Source organism: Sturnus vulgaris, chromosome 12 (assembly GCF_052056855.1).
Source record: "Sturnus vulgaris isolate bStuVul1 chromosome 12, bStuVul1.hap1, whole genome shotgun sequence".
Classification (NCBI taxonomy): Eukaryota; Metazoa; Chordata; class Aves; order Passeriformes; family Sturnidae; genus Sturnus; species Sturnus vulgaris.
The window spans coordinates 10,788,030-10,806,628 of NC_142254.1; the positions used below are offsets into that span (position 1 = coordinate 10,788,030).

Consider the following 18,599-nt stretch of genomic DNA (forward strand, 5'->3'; position numbering starts at 1 on the left):
TTTTTTGTTGTTTTTGTTTACTCTGGAAGTTGAATTTTTGCCACTTGTTTCCTTTATAGGTTATGAAAAATACAATACTATCAGAGCAGACCCAGCTCTTTGCTTCTTGGAAAGGGTTGGAAAACCAGATGAGAAAGCAGTTGCTGCTGAACAGAGAGCAAATGATTATATGGATGGGTATGGAATGTTTTGAGGCCTTAAAGCAAACAAATTTGAATTTACATGCTGTACCTTATTCTCTTCCTAACTGGTTTTCCATGAGTGTGGTGTCATTGTTATAATACTACTTTGGTTTTACTCCCTTAGGGTGGAAAAGAGAAATGATATAACAACTACTGAAGTTTGGGATTACAGTTAGGGAAAAATGCAGCAACTTGTTAACAAAGATTCTACCTTGTGTTGGTATATTAAAAATACTACTTAGATACTGAAGTGAAAAAAGCATTCAGAAGTGGAGTGCTTCAGACCTGTTTAACTTGATTTCAGGTCAGCTTTTGATGCCTTAGTCTTGTGTAGCTGACCAGTGACCCCAGTAGATCAGTGTGAGAATTACTGATAACTGCTGGAAGAGAGAACTGCTTTTATTCATTGCCTCATCACTGAGGTTTTTAGTTGGGGTCACAAACAATACCTTTGAATGATACAGTGAACTGGGGGGAGCAGGATTCAAGCCAAAGCTGCTATGAAATACTTCCTTCATTTCAAACAGAAAACTAAATACAGTATCTGGCTAAATTTAAATCAGTTTTGCTTAATTGAAAAGAGTGTAAGAACTTTTCAGTTAGCATGTAAAACATTACTAAAATAGCTTATTTTGTGTTAAAATTTTAACAGGGATGTAGAAGATCCAGAATATAAACCAGCACCAGCACTGTTTAAAGATGACATAGAGGTATGGTAGTTAATAGCTCCTTTTAACACTCGTTCACTTAGACACTTCATTACACTTACACTTGTAATGTACTTCTTCCACCTATTTGTTGAGTAGATTTTTTTTTTTCTGTATTTCTCTAAATGGATAAAACTTACTCGGTGTGTTTCTGAAGTTGTCTGGGTGGGTGGGAATGGTAGGGAATTGTTGCATAGTTCTGCTGTGTGCCCTGTTAGCCATTTATCCAAACTATTTGGTACTTTTGTTCTTTGTCATATTCAGGAATTGTTGTAAGATGTACTTTTAACCTAAATCTCTGGAGAGGACTGTCTTCTAAATTGTGTTTCACTTTTGTTTTTTTGCAGGATGATGTTTCATCCCCAGGTGATCTTGTAATAGCAGATGGAGGTAAATCCATAAAACTTCAAATCTGAGCCAGTTGCTTTTGTGTTTTGAATTGTTTAATTCTGTGATTCCTAGCTAAAACATAGATTACCTAGTGTAGAACAATAAACACCAGCAATGATCAACTTCTTTATTTTTCCCATGACTTGGTTTTCATGTAGATGGACAAATGATGGAAGGGGACAAAATCTATTGGCCCACTCAGTCTGCCTTAACAACGCGTCTGCGCCGCCTGATAACAGCTTATCAACGAACCAGTAAAAACAGGCAGGCCCAGCAGGTCCAGCCAACATTCCCAGTACAAACCAGTATGATGCAGCTTCCATATGAAGAAGCTGCACTAAATCCAAAGATGGCTGCTAAGATTGAAAGACAGCAAAGGTAAGTGCAGCATGCAAATGTACTTTTTCAATCCACCCTTACGTAAAAAATGGTAAAGACATAATATGCGAAACTGAAGAAATTGACAGAATTTCACATCTTTTTCTTGCTGGTCAAGATGGACAAGAAGAGAAGAAGCTGACTTTTACAGAGTTGTGTCCACATTTGGAGTGGTGTTTGACCCTGAAAGGGGACGGTTTGACTGGACCAAGTTTCGAGCAATGGCTCGGCTGCACAAGAAAACAGATGAGAGCTTGGAGAAGTACCTGTATGCATTTATGTCAATGTGCAGGAGAGTCTGTCGTCTCCCCTCAAAAGAAGGTGGGTGGTGTGTATGTTTTCACTTTTTCAATTTGTGTTGTCAATGCTTACCTTGAAAAGGTTTTTCTTTCATGTGTTGGAAGATAAAAACGGGGGAGGAAGAGTTAAGGAAACATTGAGCATAAAATTGAAAGCTTATAATGGGGAGACATACATTAACTGATCAGTCTAGTCTAAAGAACTGATATGTTGGTTTTGGCAGAATCTCATTTGTTTTGTTTTAATACAGAGCTCGTGGACCCGAACATTTTTATCCAGCCCATCACAGAGGAGCGCGCTTCCCGGACCTTGTACCGCATCGAGCTCCTGCGGAAAGTGCGAGAACAGGCTCTCAGACACCCGCAGCTGTTTGAGCGGCTAAAGCTGTGCCAGCCAAACCCAGACCTACCTGTCTGGTGGGAATGTGGGACTCACGACAGGGATTTACTTATTGGAGCTGCTAAGCACGGAGTTAGCAGGACAGATTATCATATTCTTCGTGATCCTGAACTCTCCTTTATGTCTGCCCAGAGGAACTATAATCAAAACAAAGTGGCTCTCTCAAGGACTTCTACTCCACTCTTGCACCAGTACCAGATGGCATTATCTGCTTCTCCTCTTACACCTCAGTCAAGACTGTCAGATGCTAAAGTGAATGCTTTTGAGGACACAAAAGCTAAAAATGAAAATCTGAAAGAGGACCCTCAGTCTTCTGAAGAGGAATCTATGTCTACGGAGGAGACACAAACAATACTGAAATCTGAACCTTTGAGCCCCAAAAATGGCACCCCAATACAAATGACAGACCACAGACCTAGCGTGAAGGCTGAGACAGACAGGCGCATGGTGGCAGCAAGGACAGAGCCTCTAACTCCAAACCCAGCTTCCAAAAAACAGAGAGTCAGCAAAAGGGGGTCTGACTCTAGCTCTGACTCAGACTCTGACTCAGATAGATCATCCTGTTCTTCCAGGTCATCATCTTCATCCTCTTCGTCTTCCTCATCTTGTTCCCACTCCCGATCTGGCTCTAGCTCTTCATCATCTTCATCCTGTTCTTCAGCATCTTCATCCTCTTCCTCATCGTCCTCATCATCATCGTCGTCGTCATCATCATCGTCTGAAGAGAGTGATAGTGATGAAGAGGAGGCACAGAAACGTGGTATGTGTGTAGTCTTACTTCTGCAGTATAACTCTTTACTAAACTAGTTTGTTCTTAATGGAAAAAATGTCTAAAAAAGGCTGTTAAATTTCACAGAAGTAAACTTGATTAAACATAAAGTAAATGTAAATAAACATATTAGCTTGATTCTTCCAAGTGAGTTGGAAGAATTTCAGGAATACTGCTTTTTGTTTGCTTCTTATCAGTGCCTTGGGTGAGGTATTTAGGATGTGTTGGCTGGCTCCCTAAGCAAGGTTGCTGTGCATGTGGTTCATGTGTGGGAGAGTGGAATGGACAGTGTTTTCTGGAAATACACTGTGTGTGTGGATTCCCTGCTATGGGTTCTTTTTCTTTCTAAACAGATCCTTTAGGTTTCCCTGTTTGTTTCTTCCACTCTTGCTCACCTGTCTATGTAGCTTCCTCATTGTTCTTTCATGAAACAGCAAGCTTCCTTCTGTCCCAACTCGAGTCATGTCACCTGCTTTCTGTTGTGAACTGGAGGTGCCCAAACAATGTTTTTGCACTGAAAATTTTCACTTAAAACCTCAAAAAATTCACTTAAAAAAAACTGCTTAGGCAAGACTGAGGTGACTGCAGCATCTAAGACCACACAACACAGACACAGTGAAAGCTTCAAACTAGAAGTAAAAACCTCTGATAAAGTGATTCAGAGTTTTTAATAATGCGACCATTCATTATTTAATATACTCCTTACTTTGCTGCTGTGAAGTGGCCTCTGCTTCTCCCACTGAAACTCAGAATGTGGAAAGATTTCTCTGTGTGATACAAATGGTAATAGAGAAGGGAAGGAAATTAAGGTAGGCAGTGGGATTAAGAACCTATTTTTTTCCAATACCTATAGGAAAAAGGCATTGTCTTAATCAGGTGGATCTTCTTGTCCATGGAAATGTCAAATGGAAACGATGGGGTCAGTTTACTGGGCAAGTAAAATGCCACTTACAGAAAATGACTAATGTGCTGCTGCCTGTAGCAGGGAAAGGACATTTTTAGAGGAAACAGTTGTGTGTAAACAGTAAAACAATGACAGCAAAGGAATGTTTATATAACATAAATACTCAGAGATTGTGGATACCATAAGTGTGCTACAAGTCCAACTATTAGCCTTGTTTTGTGCCAGCTCAGTCTGTTTAGGCAAGTAATCCTGCCTTACTCAGAGTGCAGAGTCCCATAAATCAATCGGCCTGTTTGGTTTGGTTTTTTCTTTGGTTTGTTGGTTGGTTGGTTTTTTGGTGATTTTGCTGTTGATGTTGAAGAGATTGGTAAATGCTGGAAAATTTAAACATCTGTATTTTAATTTTAAGCCCAGGTTTTATTCCATTGGTTGTGCAAGGGCAACAGCCCTTTGGAATACTTTCCACATTTGAAGCATCTCTGAAGGGAGTGCTGGTTTCTATCAGATGACTCAGTCAGAGCTATTGTTAAGGACAAATTTAATTTCTGAAGAGCTGCCCCTCTTACTCCTTGTGCTGTTGTAGTAGTTATATTTTCAGACAGCACTTTTTTTGTTGTTGCAGACTGTTTCCCCATGTCATAGTGAAACTTCTGTTATTGTCTGCATGGAGGCAAAAGTGGAATACTAATGATGAAATATAAGAAAGTCAGAGGACACACTGGAGAGATAATAGGAAAAATCCTCAGTGATTAAAAATTGAACAATTGAATTATGTAGGCACATATGTTCAAGGCATGGAACATCCAGTATTCCATGTAGTAAATGAAATGGGCTGTTCTTTAAAGTACTATCCCAATGGATTTGCTATGTGCTGGTGATAGACACCTTTGAGTTCTATTTAATTCTATACTTCAGTGCATGTTGTCTTAGAGAGGAAATACGTTGAGTGAAGATTGTCTGTTAGATTACTCTGAATCATGCCTGTTTCCAAATAGCTAAATGTTCAACATCTTAAGCTTCAAAATACTGACAGGAATGTGTATGGAATTTACATCCCTAGAAAAGAACCAGCCTGAAAAACCTAAGAGATTAATTCTTCAGTTTAACTTCGTGTTTGGATTTTCTCTGGACATTGTTGTATGTGTTTTGTTCACCTGAACTTCTTACAGTGAGTGTTTAATTCCCTTACAACATAATGATTTTGATGGTTTTATTTAGCAGAAGGAACTCCACATATAAAAGCCTATGATGAAGAGAGTGTGGCCTCTCTGAGCACCACACAAGATGAGACACAAGACAGTTTCCAGATGAACAATGGGACACCAAATTCTGGTTATCTCCTACAAGGTGGATACATGTTGGCTGCATCCTACTGGCCAAAGGCAAGTTCATAATGCAACTTTGAAAACCAAAGTAGTAGTTGAAGGTGGGCTCTAACATTAATATTCTGTTAAATATGTTGGAACCAAGAAGCAGGGGAGACAGCTATAGGATTTGAGCTTCAGGACCTTTTAGGTGTTGTTATGTTGACTCCTGAAACATGCATTTAAGTCTAGATACTACTTTTCATAATTTTTGTAGGAGAGTGTAACTTTAATGTCACAGGTCCTTGGCATGTTGTGAAAAATGGCATTCAAAGTGTAAAAAGTTAACTTTTATCAAATACAAGGGAGAATCTTGAACTCAGAAATAAGTGTTTGCTTACAGAACTTGTAATTTTAGCAGGCTCAAATTTTATTCGACAAATAACTGTGAAATTATGAGAAAATCCAGTAGTTTCTGTAGTCCTCATGTACTTAGCTGAGTTTATTGGGACCTGAGAACTGTGTGTTACGGAGGTGTGTGAACTGTTATCTGTGTTTGGTGTCCAAAGGATGGGAATGAGGAATCACATGGTTTTGGAAGCTAAAAAAAGACATGAATAATTGTCTGTAGATTTAGTTTTATAAATGCTATTTGCTGTATGTTATGGTGCTGCTCACAGGTGCAGATCCTGCTAGCAGTGACTCTAAGCCACACATACAAATACTGCTTTGGTAGTTACCATATCTTTCCTTTAGAAATCAGGGAGATAGTGTCTTTCAGTCGTTTACCAGACTCTGTACAGATGAGAGAAATTGCATATTTGTTTAGAGGTAAATAATGAAATAAGGTATGGAAGTGCTTTCAGAGATTTACAGCAAATCAGTACAAATCCAGGAACTTCAAAATCTTCAAGTCCAAGTCCAGTGATAAAAATGTTGCCATTTCTATTCTCTGTAGAATTAAGAGCAAATACATAAAATGTAACAGTGTTGGTAAGCATTGGTCCTACAAAATGATTTTCTCTTTTTTTTTTTTTTTTTAGGATCGAGTTATGATTAACCGACTGGACAGCATTTGTCAGACAGTGTTGAAGGGTAAATGGCCTTCAGCCCGAAGGAACTACGACAGCACCACAGTGGCATCGTTCTACACCACCAAACTCCTGGACAGCTCAGGGGCAGCTGCAGAGTACAGTGAGCCCAGTGCACCCACACCCCCCCTTGCAGCTGTAAAAGAAGAATATGACCAATCACCCCAGCTGTCAAAGGTGAAGAAGCATGTACGAGAAAAGGAGTTTACAGTGAAAATCAATGACGTATGTTTATTTTTATTGCCCTAGGACCTGGTTGCGATTGCGGTGTGCGGCATGCTTTACCTGCAAGTGGCTGCCTGCTCTCACTCTCACTTCTTCACACACTTGTTTGTGGGTATTTGGGTCTGCTGCTTCTGGGCACTCAGTGTTTGGGGTTTGGGTTTGGTTTTTTTTGGGGAGGGGGTTTTTCTGTGTTCTTTTTTTTTTTTTTTTTAATTTGCATAAGCCACTGGAAGGAATCATTATTTTTTTCCTCTGAATTAAATTTCTGCCATGCTGATGCTTCCTCAGACAGCTTCTTTTATGCTGTTTCTAACAAATCTGGTTAAGTATAAAAAGGTATTTCTGCTGTTCAGGTTTTTTTAAACATTTCAACAGGCACTTTATTATTCTATGGTCTTTTAGAGGATTACAGGAAAATTTCCTGGTTTAAATGCAGGTTAGAAGCTTCAAATATTTTGTTTATCTGTAGTTTGAGACCTGTTTGTAGCACATAAAAATATGTGACTGTTTGCTCTTGTAGTTGGGTCTAGGACTAGGATTCAAGAGGTAAACACCTTACCAGTGTCTGGGTTTTTCAGTTCAGATGAAATTTCTGTTCAAATTCTGGTTGTACGTGGAAGAGCAAGATTGCATAAGGTCTAACACAGTGTTTTCATTCTTTCTCAAGTCTGCTGGAGTAACTGTATGTGAAAATCCTGATTATGAAGTAGTTCTTTCTGCTTCAGCAGAAGCTCTTCTAACCCTGGCATTTATTTAACAGGAAGGTGGTTTGAAATTGACTTTTCAGAAGCAGGGACTGTCTCAGAAAAGGCCATTTGAAAGCGAGGAGGGTGCATTGGGTCAGCAGCAATATCTGGCTCGGCTACGTGAACTCCAGAATGCGTCAGAAACCAGCCTTGTCAACTTCCCAAAATCACTTCCCAAATCAGGTACATAAAATATCAGAGAGCAGAATGGTCATCTAGTATTAAATCTGGGTTCCTCTGTTGATGTCCATGAATTGGCATGGAGAAAGGTGTTTGCAAGTGCTGTTCTAAACTGCAGCCTGGAGAAATTCTCTCCAGTGCAGAGACATTCTCCAGTTTGGAGCACCTGATACTTTCTCACAGTGTTAATTAATGTAATGTCCATTTATTAGAATGATGGCATAGTACACTGTAAACCCCCTCCAAGGGAAATTTTAATAATTACCAAGTGTATCACTGTACACTGACAGTAATCAGTTTAACTCAGAACTTAATGTGGCTACTTTGTAAGTGAAGATGAAGAGTTCCAGGTTTATGCCTCTGCCAATTTGGACTCTTCATAATCTTTCTTGTGTCTCATATAAAGAGGCAGTGGAGGACAATAACCTAGAATCAATTTTTGATTTATCGCCAAAATCTACAACCTGTTTCATAGCCAAGTAACAGCAGTTATGCAAAAAATAAAATAATACAAATAAAAGTGAGCTTGAAGTAAGGAGTTAACATTTGGATTAAAATATTAGAAATTATTAGAAATGGGTGCTTAATTTAAGCCAGCTTCTGCTTAAATTTTGCAACAAAACATGTAGGTCTTGCTAAACATTTATTTAGGGATGTCTGCCTCTCGTGTATGTTATCAGCAGTTTTCAACAGCTATCATCCCTGTACAGATTGATTTGGAGGGATTGGAGGGGCAGTAATGAATTTTCATAGTAAAGTGGCTTTCAGAGCCTGGTATTCAGAATGCTTTAAACAGTCATAAAACAAAGGGCAATTTATCTTAGCTGTTACATGTAGAAATTACATGCACTCATGTAATTAAAATAATTTTATTTACTTTTTTTTTATTCAGACATATTTCTTTTTCTAAACAAGCATCTGACACAAGTTTTATTGCATCATTTATTAGGTACTTCCAGTCATTTAACAGCCAGTACCAATGGAGTCATAGTTGACAGTCAGCCTGTAGTCAAAAAGAGACGAGGAAGAAGGAAGAATGTGGAGGGAGTTGATGTCCTTTTTATGAATAGAAATAAACAGCCTAACCATGTAAGTAAATTTGATTTTCTATCCAAAAAATAAGATCAAAATTATTATTAGCGGCTTAATTGAGCATAACCATTCCACAAAAGCTTGTAATCAAAACTTTTGTGTTTGGGTTATTTTTTGCTGATAGTTTGATTACACAGATGACAACTGGTGAAGTGTCATTAAATATTAGATATATACAATATCAAGAACTATTTTTAAAATACTACTTTAATTCTGATGAACTTTAACAATGTATTATGAAAAATTTGTGGCTTGACATAGCAACATTTGGACTTCCTGTAACATCTGCTATGAGACCTAATTGGGCAGTGGCTTGAAGGGTTTCTGTGGCATGAGCAGTGCCCAAGTCCTTGAGTGTGATCTGCAGAACTGTGACTTTGATTGACTCATACATTAAATAATTGTGATGATTTGTTTTCAGTGCAGTAAATCAGATGTTTTTAATTTCTCCAGGTTAATCCAGGTATTAACTCCTGCCAAGTTGCTGCAGGAATAAACTCAGCACTCACTTACACACAGTCCCAAGGCATGCTCGATGCAGAGAGTCCAGTTCCTGTTATTAACCTAAAAGATGGAACAAGGCTTGCAGGTGATGATGCCCCTAAAAGAAAAGATTTAGAAAGGTGGCTTAAAGAACATCCTGGATATGTTGAAGATTCAGGAGCTTGTATCCCTGTGAGTATTTCTTCCACCTCTCCCTAGCTAAATAGTAAAATATTCACATATGGTGTATTTGGGTTTGTATTCTGTGTTACAGGGAATTATTTCCTTGGTCTTCTGTTCCATATAGGAAAATGTCCATTTCTTTTTGAATGCGAGGTCTGCATGCCTTCCTTTTTGTTTCACAAATGTGCTAGCCAAGAAAAGCAATACTAAATCAAGACATTGATCTTTGTATTATTTCACTTAACGATTTAAAAAATTACCTAGGATAAGAAAATGCATATTACCATCATACTGATGATGGGAGCTGAAAATGTGTAACAGCATGTTTAGCGATGTGCAAGAGGATTAAAGAACTTTCTGTGGAATGTATCTCGTACCTCTACAGTGCAATGGTAGTGCTGTTTGTGTGGGTATGATCTTCCCATGCTGTTACTTCTGAATTTGAGGTTTGTTAATGTTAAGCAGAATGTAAGAAAATTGTGTGTGATATCTGGAATAACAGCCTTGCTTCTCCATGAGGATAATACAAAACAGCAGCAATCTTCCAGACAGTTAAAGCACGGTTAAAAACTGAAAAATTAGTAAAGCAATGGGCAGAGGCATCAGAGAGATGATGTAGTGATGTTTACTGGGCTACTTATTAAATGATTGTGATTAGTAAATAAGTACTATTATTAAAATATTTCTAAAGTTGAAGTTGGCTTCAGATGAATGCCTCACTCAAGAGAATGCACAGTGATCTTACTGTTTTAAAGCAGTTACATCAGAAAGATAATTGGCTTTTTAATTCCTTTATAACAGAGGATGCAGCTGCACGATGGGAGGCCTAAACAAAAAAGACACCGTTGTCGAAACCCCAATAAACTGGATGTTAACAGTTTAACTGGTGAAGAACGTGTTCAGCTCATTAATAGAAGAAATGCAAGAAAGGTATTCATGATCCTGTTCCCATTCTGATACTCCCGTGAAAGGTTTTGTTTTAAAGTTTTGGCCCAGAACAAAAAAGTCAATTAGAATCTTCTAGTAATTTTTTTGCAACTATGAAAATATGAAAGATACAGATAGAAACTTAGCCCATGGTTTATAGAAGTGAACACTCAGCATGGTGCAGTGTTTGGGCCATTGACTCAAACAGAGGCAGTGCGTCTAAAATACGTGCTCAAAATCTGTGATCAGAGTGGCAACTTCAGAAGTTTGAGATTTTTTGTAATCTTCTCATTACTATTTTTGGCACAATTAAAATTGTATTGATGATATATCTGGCATAGAAACTTGTCCTTTAGAATTGAGGGAGTCCTGTGTACTGCACTATTTTGCTTTTTGTTTTTTTCCAGTAATGTTTGGCATTAGCCCTTTATGGCTGCATCAGTAGATATTGGCTGTCAGTCACATTTCTAGGTGAAATGGTGGGGAAACAGGAGAATAAAAGAGGAATTCTTGTGGTAAAAGGCAACAGTGGAAGATGTGAGAGCAAGCATTGAATTGAATTTTTCTACAGGTGGTCAAAGTTTGGGAACAGCACAACACATTTGAATAGGCTCTGGGGGAGGCTAAAGGCAATATTCAGGAAAAGCATGCAGAACATTACTGGTGTCTGTTGAACAGATCTGGCCAGATGGGTGTGATGGTGTCTCTGAATGTCACTGTAGCACCAGAGCAGCAGTCCAGGGGGAATCTTTGAGCTGTTGTGTCCCTGTATGGAGCATTTTCCCTTTCCCTTGTGGCACTGCCAGCTGCTCTTTTTGTTAGAGTAGTTACAAGGGAAGCAGGATGGGGTTTTTTTGTATGCTGCTATATTAAGGTCAGGAGCTTTGTCCGTCTGTACAGGCAGAATTTGAGTCTTTAATCTCTTCAGTGTATTGAGCCAGCAGCTCTAAAGGGGAACCAGAATGGTTGTGAGTCTCCTGAAACTAGGAGCTGTGGCTGCTCTTCAAAAGCTGTGCCCTGAGGGATCTTGTCAAAGTTGAGGATAAAGGAGTGAGGGATATGATCTCTGTTTACTGTGAAAAACCTGTGTTTTCATGATGACTTTTTTCCGCCTCAAATTTCCACTCAATACTTGGTACTTGGATACTTTATTAATCTCAGTTTTTCCATGTATAAGTTGTCTACAATTTCTCCATGTCACCAAAATCATTTTTTCTTATTTTCTTTCTTAGTTCTGTAATACTTTGAGTAGCAGGTAGTGAGGAGCCAAAAGTAGCCTAGAAAATACGAGTTTAAGCTGCAGTTTATAGAGAATATTAAGCTGAAACTGGAATTTCTTTTTCTTTCTGGATTTGAATACATTAATTTAAAAGCTTACTTTCCTGCTTATATTCTTTTATTATCAGTAACTGTAACTTGGCTTTTTTTGCATTAAAAACCTCAAGAACTTAGTTCATGATGGCAGAACCTCTTAAAAGAAGTATTTCTAGAAGTTGACTGAGGTGAGAGAATACTGAGATGAGAGAATAGGATTATTTGTTGAATAAAGGAAAAGTTTAACAGGATTGTACTTCATGGTAATACTCACTGTTCTCTGTTCATGTGGATGCTCTTCCATTCATTGCATGTCTAAATAAACATTGAATATTAAACATTAGTGTGAATGCCAAATATTGAAGTCTCGAACTGGGTTCAATAGATGAGTTTGAGTTCAGTAGATTGAGAACAAATCATGTCCACATCTGTCACCAGGAGTGAGCCAAAAGCTGCATCATGCTGTGTGATAATGTGTAGTGAGGCTTTATTTGTACTGTGTTATTTAAAAGGGAAAAATGAAACAGTGTCAGTATTAATGTTGTGTTTTCTTCTTATCAGTTGTCACATATTCACTGACTTCTATTTTCTGCTTCTCAGGTTGGAGGTGCATTTGCTCCCCCTCTGAAGGATTTGTGCAGGTTCTTGAAAGAAAATCCAGAGTATGGAGTGGCTCCTGAGTGGGGAGAAGTTGTAAAACAGTCTGTGAGTATTTGCAGAATAAGATAACCATGACATGAAATGTATCTGAAAGGAAACAAGGCAAACAGAAAAAAAATGCATGCCAAGAGGTGTGATTTTAATTTCTGATACTACTTTACCAGCAAACATGAGTCAGTGTCAGCTTCCTGCCAGTTTAGTTCAGTAAATGCTTTGCTGGCACAGTTGGAATAGAAGAAAGGGGTGGAACAGCAACTGGCAACCCCAAATTAGAGATTTTGTTGAAGGTGCTCTAATACTGTGACTTTTCATGTCTTAAATATAGCCCAGGGGCTTTTAGTAAAGATGCTAGCCAAGAAATAATTTAAGAATGAGAATACTTTCACTAAAGTTCCATTTGGGAAGAAAAATGCTTAATTTTCAAGATTTATTTTACTTTTAGTGTGAAACTTTGAGAAATTAGGATAGTGGGGATACTATCAATTTGTCTTGCCTGGAAGTTAAGGACATATTTTGTACTTCAAAAGGTTGTGTTGTATAGTCTATACCTCTGAATAGAGGTATAAATAGTAGCAGAATTACTGTGAGAAAGTAGGTATCTGCAGTAGAGAAGAACAGAACTTGGGTTCTGAATTCCTCTTGTTATATTAAGCTAATAAAAGTAAGAGTTATTTTCTGGGGAAAAAAGGCAGTTGTATTACAGTGTTGAGTAATATTTGATCTTCTGATGGCCATTTTAAAAAGCAAATTTCAAGACAATGCATTTCAAAGGGAATATTGGTATTTGCAGTTCTTAGTTGTTAGGTAGGAGGTCCTAAAAGTGGTGAAGTAATACTGTAAAAATCCTAAATAGAAGTACTGTGAATTTCATTTAAATTCAAGTTGAGTCTTTATTATTTATTCTTCAGTTTATGGATGAGATGAAATATGAGGACATTAAATTAGAGACACTAGCAAAAATAAAAAAGGCTCAGAGATTGTTAGTCTGTATGCAATCACACATATTTAACTTTAAATTGAAAACTAATTAAACTGTCAAGTGATTGCTGTGTGCTAATATTTCAAAGCAATGCTGGTTTAGATCTTAGATTATAAGATATATTAGTTGTAATTAGCTATATTTGGCTTGATGTGCCAGGAAACCATGAAGGGTGAGCTAGCAGAGGGTGTCAGAAGATCCCTCACAGTGGAGATGGGGACACGGGGTAGCACAAAGTCATCACAAGTTCCAGGGAGTTGTCTGGAGACGAGGCCTTTGTTCTCCGTTGGCTTTTCCTTTGCCATCCCCAAGCTCCCAACCGCACTAAAGTGCCGCTGTGTCTCTGGCAGGGCTTCCTCCCCGAGGGAATGTTTGAGCGCATCCTGACGGGCCCGGTGGTGCGGGAGGAGGTGAGCCGGCGGGGGAGGCGCCCCAAGAGCGAGATGGCCAAGGCCACGGCGGCTGCGGCGGCCGCCTCCGCTGCCAGCGTCCCCGTCAACCCCCTGCTGGCCAACGGGCTGCTGCCGGGGGTGGACCTGCCCAGCCTGCAGGCCTTGCAGCACAACCTGCAGAACCTGCAGTCGCTGCAGGTGACGGCCGGATTGATGGGAATGCCGGCTGGCCTCGCCGCCGCTGGAGAGGCCAAGAACGTGGCTGCCATGTTCCCCATGCTGCTGTCAGGGATGGCTGGATTACCAAACCTGCTGGGCATGGGGGGACTCCTGACAAAGTCCGCAGAATCCGTGTCGGAGGAGAAAAAGGGAAACGATTCCAAGGAGACAGATGCAAAGAAAGAAAGGACAGAAGACCAAAATACGGATACTGGTGGTGAAAACTCTGTTTCAAGTTCTCCTTCAACATCCTCTGCCGCCGCAGCTGCCAATCCTCTCTCTCTTAACCCTTTACTTTTGTCCAACATACTTTACCCAGGGATGCTTCTCACTCCAGGCCTTAATCTTCATATCCCAGCTTTGTCTCAGTCTAATATTTTCGATGTACAGAACAGTGAAAGCAATGACACAGGCTCAGCCAAGCCCACAGAAGAAAAGGAGGAAAATTCTAGGGTTAGAGATCAGGAAGACAAAGGGGGAACGGAGCCAAGCTCTCACAACGAAAACAGCACAGATGAGGGTTCAGAGAAAGCAGATGCTTCATCTGGATCTGACAGTACATCATCTTCATCTGAGGATTCGGATTCGAGCGATGAAGACTGACCCCAGACTCTGCACTTAAATTATAAACTGATTTTGAATTTATTCTTTAATTATTCATTGTAAATAACCCAGTGTTGAGTGCATCAATGATTTACTGACCGAACATTTCAGTATTTGTTTAGAAGTGCAAACTGCTTTCAGAGACGTTTTGCATGTAATATTTCTTGAAGTTCATAAGTTTCTGAACTTGTATGTACTATCAAATACACAATGGTGTAAAATTACAACAAAAGGCATTATAATTTTGTTGGGGGGTTAATTTTATGAAAATAATGCTCAAGTAAGAGCTGTATATTTAATATATTTGCAGTGAACACAGAATACTTTATGCATATTATTGATTTAATTTGAATATAGTTTTACAGCCTCCTTGACACTTATAATTTACAGATCAAAACTCAGCAATAATTTGGGCAGCTAATGAATGTCATGAAAGCTGTAGAATCTACATCACCATCCATTGCTTTAATTACATGAAAATGCTCTAGTGTTGTGATGCACTGCTGTTTCCAATTCAGGTACAAGTGTGTTTAAAAGAAGATAAATTTTTCCCAATCAGCCAATTAAACTGGCTACCTGTTACCTCAGCTGAGTTAGTTTAGGAAGTTTACATTGGTTTCTATTACTTGTTTTCAGGTTTTGTTTTGTTTTTTAAAGACATCCTGTATAGCATGTTAAAATCTGAGTTACATGAGATAAGACTGTTGGGGTTTTCTTTCCCTCTTACTGCAGCTGTTCTCTTTGACAGCACTAAGGGGAAATTAAAGCAAAAACTGTCTTGCCTCGTGCTACTTGGCACCACGCAGGTCTATTTAGTTTACACCTTGCAAAGTTTTGGGCTCCCTCTGCAGAATTAAAAGTCCCAAAATGAGGACTAATTTCCCCAAGACTCAGAAGAGGCAAACTGTCATAAAGTGCCACTGAAAAGACCTTTCAACACTGCATAATTCATGTAAAAATTGTTTGTTTGCTTTGTTTGTGTAGATTTCTATTTGTGTTTTATGTCATAAAACCTTCTGGAGTTCCCAGTTAATAATGGTAAATAAAGTACAACAGATAGTTTTGAACTCCTTTTGAGTTTAAACTTCTCTGCAGATTTAAATCTGACTAAATATTAAATATTATCCAAAATCATTATTGGGATATCACTTCATATATTATGCTGAGTTACCCACTAAAGAAAAAAGCACTTTGAATAGTAAGGAAGACAAATTATTCCTAGAAACCACAGTAACAGGGCATAAGGCATCTGTTTTAAGTCCAAATCCTTAGAACCCTTTACTATATAAAATCTAACTAAGAAAGATTTGATGTGTGATATGATTCCTCCTTCTTCTTAAGCTGCTATTACTCTGACACGGTCGAGGCCCAGATTCACATTTACAGAACTTCTGAACTGACTGAGACTTCAGTTGACCTTGGTTACATCATTTATGGTCCAGGAATAGGCAAGTGTTAAGAGAAAATAGATACAGGTACTAGTGAAAGTCATGGAAAAAGCTTTACAAAGGGATAAATTTAAAAATAAAAAACAAAAACTGTATATTTTGATATAGTTCTGTTGCTTGCTTGTACAGTAAAACAACTGTGTTGTTTTTTATCAAGAACTTTACCAATGAAATATAAGTTTCTATGTGCAAAATAACTAGCCCCATGATTAGAAGCAGTATTAGATGTAATTACACAATTATACAAGTACCATTTGGATTGTGCTGGTTACGTATTTTCCCAGATAGTATTCTGATTTTTGGCCCTTCATGCAGTGTCTTAGCAATAGTGAAAATCAAAAACTGCCAAGAGAAGGGGGTAGCCAATTCTTCATCATTAAAATAAAAAGTATTTCATATTTAATATTTTGCCCTTTGTAATATAGCACTTTTATTTAACTAGGATGCATCTATGAAATAGCCAAAGTTTTACAAGCAGTTACTAACTTTGTTTGCTGATGGAGTATGTCAACAATACCATCACTTCCCACCCTTCCCCCACAAAACAAGTCCTAAATCTTGTGGCTAAAACCTAATTTATATCAGATTTATGAAATAAAGTATTTTCCTATTATGGTCAAGTAAGTTTGGTTACTGTTCTAGTGATTCTTTCTATGTAATAAGGCAATTACAGTTTCAAGTAATGAAGGCTGGTGTAGACTTGAACATAATTATATTTGGGTTATTTTTCATCAGTTTGATCCAGAGGGGGAAAAAGTGTCCCACTATCAGCTAAACTATATGCAAATACGGTTGTATAAAGTTAAGGGTTATAAGGAAACCTCAGTAGAATTACACTAATACTGAAGTTAAAATTAAAAGGATATCCAAGGTGATGATAAAGTGTGTGTTGGTAGTTACTAAAAAAACCTTAGCTGTTATTGCCTTGTATTTCTATCCCTTGTTTCAGGCTTCATGATCCAAGTCTTAGTCCAGGTTTTTTTTGGACATTTGCAATATTTGCCAGTTGTGTTCTGTGTAGTCTGAATTTGCTTTCTGTAGTTGAACAAGCGTCTTAAAAAGTCATTTGTAATTTATTGAATTACTTTCTATGATGTTCTATAGAGCAAATGGAAGTTTAATTATTTTTTATTAAACATATTCTTTGACTACCCGTGATGTCGGCCTCAGTATGTGAAAGTAATGCTGTGTAAGGGTTGAACATGGATCTTCCAGGAGCAAAACCCAACTTTCAGTTCTAAGTTTTGAAATGAAATTGTTCTTAAGACCTTAAAAAAAACCCGGCAAACAAAGGAAGGACATGTGTAACACACCTACTGCCCAAGACCATGGTTTACCCTTGTATCATTTCACTGGGAATCAGTTACCTCTAGCTCTCTGGTCTTAAAACCAAGCTGTTATTCCCACCCTACAGTACTTACGGTTAGAAAAGAGTATATGGTCTAGGTTCTGGTCTAAAAATTACCTTAATTTTAAATAAGCACATTGGCAGTAAGTTAATAATAATAATAGTAAGTTAAATAAGCACGTTGGCAGTTGGAAGTAAGTACCTTTTCAGTCTCTTTTAAAAGAAACTTTGCATTACTTTCTGTATCTTTATTAAAGCTTTTAACTGTGTACACAACACTTAACTATTGCATGTATTTCACACAGGGCACAGACATTTCTCCTGAACCCAAGTTGTCCCTGCTTGTCCGATGCCACCTTCTTTTAACCTGGCATTGCATTTCAATGATTCAATGGTATCCTTATTTCTTTCAGTCTGATTTTTGTCTTCAGGTCCTGATCATCCTTTCTGAGCTTCTGCTTCTGCAGATCTGTACACAGGTGATAAAAGTTCACATATACATGAGCTCTGTTCTCAGTTTCTCTGTTTCTTTTATCCTTGGAAGTCCTGCAAAATCTCATAGTAGTATTTTTTTTAATTAGTTTTTGGAATCCAGTTGTCTTGGTCTATAAATTAAAATAGAAGGATCTATTTTTCAATGGAACTATTCCCAAGAAACAGGTGATCTAGGCACTATGTTGGTGGTTAGTTCCTGGCACTCCTTTGAAACTTTTCCAAACAGTATGTGGGATATGATGGTTAGGTAAGACTCTTAACAAGGTGTCCAGGGCAAAGTCATGTCCTATTTATTTTATTTTGTCTCTGAGAAAATTCTTTGTGCCATGTTATTTAGTAATACATTTTTCATAGATCGCTCAGTGTGACAGTGCTGATCACCCATTAAAATGAAGGTTTGATGAAGCTCTGATTGAAGCTGTAGTGAGATGAAATGTGCCTGGTGTTCAGGGTTAATATAAAGGGATTTGCACAGTGGTGTTACATTAACTTACTTGTGATGTGCAAGTTACTAACAGCTGGTTTTATAAGCAGTTTCTGATCTAGTTCTATTACACCTATAATTGCCTTCCATATGAGCAGGCTGTTCCAATGCAATGTTGGATTTAGATTGCTGTAGCTGCTCAACATTTAAAATTTTACATCTGTGTTGTTGAGACCTTGAGCTGGTGGTGTCATCTGTAGAGCAGACTAATTGTACTCGTGTAGCCAGAGGAGTTTACAAAATAACTGTCCAGGCTTATCTAAATGTCCCTAATGTTACACAAACGGGCAGTATAATTTCTTGTTACATTTAGAGGAAAAGGAAATAAAGATAGCAGCTTTCCAAGTTCTTTTTTTTTTTTTTTTTTTTAATTGAATGGTGCCTCCTTTTAGGTTCT

General features: G+C 38.1%; 1 protein-coding gene across 7 annotated transcripts in view; it reads left to right on the top strand.

Moving 5' to 3' along the window:
- CHD9 (chromodomain helicase DNA binding protein 9) overlaps positions 1 to 17,026 on the top strand; it is a 71,619-nt gene extending 54,593 nt beyond the window's left edge. For 3 of the 7 annotated variants that reach the window (XM_014882903.2, XM_014882952.2, XM_014882962.2), the window contains exons 25-38: positions 60 to 177; positions 835 to 892; positions 1,237 to 1,279; positions 1,438 to 1,657; positions 1,776 to 1,978; positions 2,208 to 3,116; positions 5,248 to 5,411; positions 6,377 to 6,649; positions 7,410 to 7,578; positions 8,525 to 8,664; positions 9,121 to 9,342; positions 10,135 to 10,263; positions 12,175 to 12,279; positions 13,564 to 17,026. In XM_014882903.2, coding sequence (XP_014738389.2) covers positions 60 to 177; positions 835 to 892; positions 1,237 to 1,279; positions 1,438 to 1,657; positions 1,776 to 1,978; positions 2,208 to 3,116; positions 5,248 to 5,411; positions 6,377 to 6,649; positions 7,410 to 7,578; positions 8,525 to 8,664; positions 9,121 to 9,342; positions 10,135 to 10,263; positions 12,175 to 12,279; positions 13,564 to 14,427 — 3,617 coding nt within the window. In that variant the 3' untranslated portion in view covers positions 14,428 to 17,026. Of the gene's footprint in view, positions 1 to 59; positions 178 to 834; positions 893 to 1,236; positions 1,280 to 1,437; positions 1,658 to 1,775; positions 1,979 to 2,207; positions 3,117 to 5,247; positions 5,412 to 6,376; positions 6,758 to 7,409; positions 7,579 to 8,524; positions 8,665 to 9,120; positions 9,343 to 10,134; positions 10,264 to 12,174; positions 12,280 to 13,563 lie in introns of those variants that run through there. The other 4 variants (XM_014882929.2, XM_014882921.2, XR_015806253.1 and 1 more) reach the window with 4 other exon arrangements.
- Positions 17,027 to 18,599: the final 1,573 nt, after the last annotated feature.